The 7,881-nt window shown below is 33.5% G+C and overlaps 1 protein-coding gene across 1 annotated transcript in view; it reads left to right on the top strand.

Moving 5' to 3' along the window:
* Positions 1 to 2,732, top strand: part of LOC106459499 (sulfotransferase 1C2A-like) — a 4,328-nt gene extending 1,596 nt beyond the window's left edge. Inside the window, exon 2 of the mRNA XM_013919125.2 lies at positions 1,126 to 2,732. Coding sequence (XP_013774579.1) covers positions 1,135 to 2,097 — 963 coding nt within the window. The 5' untranslated portion in view covers positions 1,126 to 1,134 and the 3' untranslated portion in view covers positions 2,098 to 2,732. The remainder of the gene's footprint in view (positions 1 to 1,125) is intronic.
* The last annotated feature ends 5,149 nt before the right edge of the window (positions 2,733 to 7,881 follow it).

Below are 7,881 nucleotides of genomic sequence, written 5' to 3'. Positions count from 1 at the left end.
ATATCCTATTCTGCAAAACTAGTTGAAAATCACAGTCAGTTTTACAATGAAACCGATATAACATAATATATATACATAATATATATATATATTACAATATTTACAGTAAAAAGTAATCATAAAGTATATGTAAATATTACAGCATAATGTTTCCAGAGTAATTTTAACGACGCATACTTATGAATTATCTATTTATTCGTACAAGTCTTTTCAAAATTCTTTATCATTTTGTAAAATCATCTTTTAAGAATCAAACGGTCCCGACTCCAATTTAACTTTGTGTATGTGTTTTTTGTGCGTGGGGGTGGGGGTATAAGACCTATAATGGCACCAAATCTAAAGTAAATCTAAAATTAGATTAATATTCGGCATTATTTTGAGGAGGCAGTCTCTCGCTAACGTTAGTCCTGTAATCGTATAACCACTAATATTAGAAAGGCGTTAATTTCTCTTACTCGAATGGTTATCAATACTAAATAACGAGGAATAAAAGAATTCTTCTGAGAATGAATGGTAAACGACTTCCTGTATGAGCTTGTGAACTAGTGGTACTTTTTCATTAAAGACAGGGTGAAATACAATTTTACTTTTCACAATTAAGCTATCGTACTCTTATAACTGAGCGTATTTTAACTATCTTTCGAGATTAGTTTCACTTTATTATATAATTTGGGTATATTAGGATCTCTAGTTCATCTTATTTTCTTAAGATTTTCTATGATATACGTTTCTTTTTAAATAATACGATTGTTATAAGGAATAATGACATATTACGATACTATCATGATGTCCTTTCATTTACTCCTTGTTTAAGCTTTACGATTAAAAAACAAACTAATTTTCTTTAATAAAAAATGTTGAACTTCAAAATATTATTTGTTATGCTAATATTGTTTTTGTAGATAGGTCGAAAGCAGAACATCGAAGGCGTGGAAATAACTAAAAAATGCTAATGTTTATATTTCTTTATTAAAACGAAGAACAATTTTATAACCACAGAATACATACCGATTTCAAAAATTGTCTTATTAATATGTTTTTATGAGAGAACTCTAGGAAAATATTCTAATGGTTTTGCCTTTGTTACATAAAAGTACAATATGCATTTTTCAAATTTGTTCGAAGCAAAAGACAATGTACAAGCCTAAGGGTCCTGACTACCAAGATGTTGAAGGACTGAAAATTCCCAAAGCATTTTCACCAGAATGCCTTCGAGATTCTCTCCGTTATAAACCGAAAGCTGATGATGTATTTATTGTGACTTTTCCTAAGTGTGGAACAACTTGGACACAACATATTGTAATTAACATTTTAAAAAGAGGGCTACCACCAGAAAGTTTTGAAGAGTTTCAAAAGCTAAGTCCCTTTATGGAACTTACAGGACCTGGTGTTGTAGAGACAATGCCTCGACCTGGAGCTATCAAAACTCATCTTCCATTTGATCTCCAGCCTTATTCTCTTCAAGCCAAATACATCTACATAACAAGGAATCCCTTCGACTGCTGCGTCTCTCTTTTTCATCACAGTAGAACATTACCGATATACCAATACTCGGATGGAGCATTTGAAGACTTTTTTGAGATTTTCATCAACGGCCAAACCGAATTTGGGGATTACTTCGACCATCTCCTGTCCTGGTATGAACATAGAAAGGATCCTAATGTGCTATTTCTTGTCTATGAGAAAATGAAAGCCGACACCAGAACTGATGTTTTAAACATTGCCAAGTTTCTAGATCAAGAGTATGAAGACATGTTAGTGAAGGATGTACAAATGATGGAGAACATACTTCTTCAGACTTCTGTTGAGTACATGAAGAAATCTACCAACAAACACTTTGGGAGTTTCTTTGGGTCAGTACACAGTGATGAAGATATAGATAATAAAAACATTCCTGAAGGATTAAAACACATCCTTAATTACATGAAAACCATTAACTTTAAACCACAATCAGAACTTAACTTTGTGAGAAAGGGAATTGTTGGTGATTGGAAAAACCATTTTACCCCGGAACAAACAGAACGACTCAGAAGAAAATGCATTCAGAAATTCGAAGGAACTAAAATTCCCGAATTCTGGCCAGACATTTTTAAATGAACAATCATGCATATGATGTATTGAAATTATATATTTTTGACTACTATACTATATATTTAGAAATTTTAATAATGGTTTTACTTTTCTTAATTGACTTCATTGATGTTTTTTAATTTTCATTTTAAGAGCTAATTGTTTTGAAGAATATATATGATCAACTGTTAAAAATATAAGATAAAGATGCTGATCTTCTTTAAAAGATCTTCTTCACATATTATATTTTGAGCTTTTCTAAACTTTAGATGTAACAAATTATTGTTCTTGTCATAAACGTCTAAAATTACAGTAACTGTACATTGAAGTTTTAAATGTTCATTTCTAATTGGTATAATTTTATTTGCATTTATTAACACACGTACATTTTCTGGATTTTTTTTTTATTATGGTGAAAAATTCTGCATTATTATTACTTTTATAACTTTTATATAGTTTTTGTTCTTGCGTGGTTCGCTAGCCAAGAGAAGACATATATACACCATAATCTGAATATCGTAATTACTGTAACTCTGCACGGCATGGCCAGGTGGTTAGGGCGCTCGAATCACAATCTACGGGTCGCGGGTTCGAATCCCCGTTACACCAAACCCTTTCAGCCGTGGGGGCTTTATAATGTGACAGTCAATCCCGCTATTCGTTGGTAAAAAGAATATCCCAAGAGTTGGCGGTGCCTTCCCTCTAGTCTTACACTGCTAAATTAGGGACGGCCAGCGCAAATAGCCCTCGTGTGGCATTGCGCGAAATCCATAACAAACAAACAATACCATAACTCACGGCTCATAATTATTGTCATTATGCTAGAAATTAGAAAAACAACAACATATATGCGATTTTACACGGTAACCTGAAGTAGTGGCATTGTTTAAAACACGTGTCGAGCAAGATATAGAATTATAAACACATCTGGAATACTCAATTTATAATAACGAAATGTTGAGAGAGCAAGACTACAGTGTTTACTCAAGCAGGCTTATTTATTCTTATCAAAACTAGACGTTGTTTTAGAAATGTTAATTCTTAGAACTTTTTTTTCTTTTTTTCAGGGAAGGGATTTTTAATGAATCAAAAATTGTGGGATATTACTTACCCATAAAGGTTGTTGTTATTGAGTAACTAATGGCATGTTTGGTTAGGCTTGGTTTGAATATGCTTTTGCACAAAGTTATTCGAGAGCTATCTGTGCTAGCCGTCCCCAGTTTAAAAGTGACAGACAAGAGGGAAGGCAGCTAGTTAACACCACCCACTGCCAACTCTTGGGCTATTTTTTCACCAACGAATAGTGGGATTGACCATCACATTAAATGCTCCCACGGTCGAAAGGATGAACATGTTCGGTGACGGGGATTCGAACCTGCGACCCGCAAATTACGTGGCAAGTACCATAAACACCAGGCCATGCCAGACCACAACTAGTGACAAACTAAAGTGATATTATACGATATATATATAGATTTTTTTTTTGAAATTTTTCACGGATGAAAACTTAATGTCTCTAAATGGAAATTTGAATGTTGTTTTGGTCCACATAAGGTTTCTTGTACTTGAGGGTGATCGCTGCCCTTCCTGTTTGCCTCTTCTTTTAGGAAAATAATTGCCCCACTCCCTCACTGGTTCTTGTCATTTTACAAAATGAGAAAATAAATTTCAGCTTAAGGTATACATTTGAATGAAAGCTTAATTATTTTAATGAAAATTCTGATTTTGTAGGAGGTCTGCCATTCTTTTAATTTTATATAGGTATGACTTAGTAATCGATGAGTTTGAAAACACTAACCACTCTATCTTTCAATCAGTAAGTGAAAAGGAAAACAAAGCGAAATAAGTAAGGACGCCACTGAACACTTTTCAGGGATATTTAATTCATTGGGTATAGAAAATTCCTGAACAACCTAGATTTTGTTTTATCTTGAATAAGAAACACAGAATTACTTTTCTAATATTACTTTTTTTCTTATATGGTATGGATTGTTTGTTTGTAATTGAGCACAAAGCTACATAATGGGCTATCTGTGCTCTGCCTACCAAGGGTATCGAAACCCGGATTCTAGCGTTGTAAGTCCGCAGACATACCGCTGTGCCACTGGGGGGGGGGCTATGGTAAGGAATACCTATAAAAATTTAAATAAACTTACAAATACAAGCTGCCTCAGTGTCGCATTTATAAACATTACAATTTCTACAAGGCTTAAGTCTGCCTGTTGATAGCTATTTACGAAAAGTCGTCAACATGCTCGTCTTAAATACTGGTTCCTATTCCTTTTCAATTTTATCTTATGTAAATATTTGGTGTTCGTATGATTGTGGTGGATGCTACCATGTTTAATTAAATGCGTATTCTAAAAACTGTCATGGATTTCTCTCATACGGACAGATGTGAAAGGTATTAGGGTATTAGGTATGCTGGACTGTAAATGACTAGTGTTCTTTGCAATAAAATCACACACACATCTTGAGGCCTGGATGCATTATAAATGTGATGATCAAATTATACTATTTGATTAGAGTTGCTCAAAAGTTGGCGGTGGGTGCGCTGTTGACTGGTTGCCTTCCCTTCTTTTTTCACTAGTTTTTTTTTATATCGTCGGACCACAATGCATTACGCTGCCTCTTCCTTTTTAAGGACGACCTGAAGAGAGCCTGCAGGCTACAGACAAAAAAATCGTTGCTTTATTCTATCAATTTAAAATTAAGGAAAGTTAGAACATATGATTCTTGTGTAGCTTTGTGCGAATAATTGGAATTGTGATGAAAAAAACCCAATAAAAACGTCGTGCATGAAGACGACAGTCGTTTTGCTGCAGCGTCTTTTGAAAGATAAAAGTTTAACTGTTCTGACATAACAGATAATTACACTGTTCTTATGAACTCTAAAACTGGCCGAGTTCTTTAAGATTGTTTAGTGAAAATTATGCGAAATCCATTCCACTTAACGAAAATGAATTACTTTATTTCTCTCGTAGCATTTTACACTGGTTACGTTCACTAATAGGGTATAATAACGTTTCAACCGAAACTAATGTACGCCTAACTTACAAATAAACATACTCAAATATTTACTTGCATCACGGACGAACAGAATATAATTTATTCTGTCTGGCATTTTTATTTGTATTAGTTTTCTATGTACTACCGGAACCTTCTGGATTCCACACAGTCCTACACGAATAGTTTATGTATAATATTTAAGGGTAGTGCCAATTTTTTCTTTCGTTATGATTGACCAAGATTTAATGCAAAAAATTAGTAACCCCTTAAATTTTATAAAGTGTTTGAAAACTTTATCAATAGTTTTGATGTTTAACATGTTGCTTGTAGCTAAGCCTTTGAGACTGGTATAATGAATACCATGCAATACAAAAGAAAAAGAAAAACTACACAACTGCTTGTTGTTTACTACTGACTACGGGTGTAATTAAAGTAAAAAGAAAACGTGATTCTGGAAAATGTGTTTTCTGTATGTATTTTGTAAATTTCACAAAAAGATTCTTCATTTCTTACACATTAAACCCACAAAATAATTTGGAAAATACAGTAAATATTAATATAGAGAACCACAAAAAAAAAGAAATTCTGTGTTAATCACTGACGTTGAAATAAGCAAAATATTCCAGAATAAAAATAATCACCCAAACTATATTTTATAAATTTGGTAGAACACAAATTATCTCGAAACATACAAATATACTATATTCCACTTGTATTGAAGTTCCTGGGTAAATGGACAATATTAACATATTAGTTTTTATTTTGTTAAATACAGCTGACGGTGTTTGTAGCTGATTTACCATTTAAGGAACTCCATGGTCTGCATTCTTCTTTCTCACTCTTAACTTGTTCGAATTTATTACTTCAAATTTATTCACCACAAATACCGCTTTTATCAAAATATCTCTCACTCTTAGGTAATGTTTCATCATCTTGCTCGATAGTCCCTCGATACACTTGTTTACAAGGAAACCTCCACAATCTGCTGATGCCATGGTGGAATATGCCTTTACCTGCAAACGTGGTCTGCTGGATAGCCCATTTCTCCACCAGATCAATTTATACCAGGCTTAAAATACTTCAAAAATGGTCCAAAGTGTTTTTTTTTCAGTCACATCATTAGGTCTTGTAGTCTGTTGATGAAGAATCTTTGGGTAACAGTTCACATGTTTGAAAAGGTGTTTTGTATAGATCTGTCTTTGAAGTTTTAGCTCATGTTTGAATGGTTATTTTATGCATAAATGCTTAGAAGTATAGAACTGGCTGGGTGGATAAGTGAAAATAGTTTTCAGCATATAATGTATTTTCCTGATGCTTCACATCAAGATCATATCAACATATATGTTTTTACTTTTTTCGATGGATATGTAAATTCCCATTATAAAAATACACAAACTTCTATAATCCGCAAACCAAAGAGGAAAAAAGTTTAATTACTTAAATTGCGAGTTCAAGTTCGGTAGCTGTTTAATTAATCTAGGCTTCATTTGAAAGAATAAAAGTGTTTTCTTCATCTGTTCTCGTTCTCGGCTTTACAGATTACTTTGAACATATTGAGGATTGGGACCACATCACATTCACTTAATTAATGTATGCCGAACAATACTTGAACTGTCTTTGAACCTAGGATTAGAGAACAGTTGATCTGACATAAGCGCCCCTACCCTTTGAGTGCCATAATTCGTAGGTAGCACGTGACTGTTCAGAAAACTGGATATGATTTTTAAACCTGCATAAAATTCTGAATTCTTGATAAAGGTCTGAATACATGCTGGAGGTGAACTTGTGGATAGACTGTTGATTATGGCGTTTCGCTTCCTCCTCAAGAGGAGAGCTTGTAGTTAAAACGACCTATATGGAAATAGGTTACTTTAGTAACAAACTCTCCAAATTATTATGTTCGTTTTTAATTGATTTTATTTGTAATAATTACACAGTGAAAGACAGCTTTGATTTTTCTGATAATTGTAGAAATTTCAGGTTTGATGAAGATGTTTACTTAGCCAGTCTAGATATTGAATCTCTGTTCACTAGCCTTCCCCTAGATGAGACTCTTAATATTGTTTTCAAAGACAAGGAATGTGTTAATGGATAATCTTTCAGACAACTGATGGAATTTTCTACGAAAAAGTCTGTTTTTCAGTTCAATGGTGAATTTTATGAACAAATTGATGGAGTGCAGCTTAGCGCCTGTAAAGGCTAATGTTTTCATGAGAATAGTTGGTTGAGAGATTGTCCTGCTGAGTTCACACCGTTTATTTACCATCGCTATGTTTATGACATATTTATAATATTCAAAAATGAAGATCAATTAGTGAAATTTGTAAAATATTTGAATTATAAATATCTTAACATTAATTTCACCTGGGAAGACAAACAGCGCCCTGTTTTACCTTTTATTGACACATATATATGTGTCCAACAAACAAGGACGTTTTGATGTTGGTTGTTATTAGAAGCCCACCTTTACCGGACTGTATACCCACTTTAACACCTTGTGAAATGTCTTGCGTTTCGTGCACACCGTATCTCCAGTTCCTGTGAACTTTACATCGAGAGTTACTCAGACTAAAATCTGTTTTAAAACGTAACTCTTTCCTAAGCAACTTTATTGATTTTACCATCAATACAATTGTTTAACAACTACGAGGTCACTGAACTATGACATCCCAAAGTTATAGGTTATGATCTCAAAAATATTGAAGAGAAAATTAAACACCATAATCAATAGAGTTTGTTTTGTTTTTGAATTTTGCGCAAAGCTACACGAGGGTTATCTGCGCTAGCCATCCCTAATTTAGC

This window comes from Limulus polyphemus, unplaced genomic scaffold, assembly GCF_000517525.1.
Source record: "Limulus polyphemus unplaced genomic scaffold, Limulus_polyphemus-2.1.2 Scaffold618, whole genome shotgun sequence".
Taxonomy (NCBI): Eukaryota; Metazoa; Arthropoda; class Merostomata; order Xiphosura; family Limulidae; genus Limulus; species Limulus polyphemus.
Note: the sequence above shows the minus strand (reverse complement) of the source record. Positions and strands in the feature narration are given on the sequence as shown.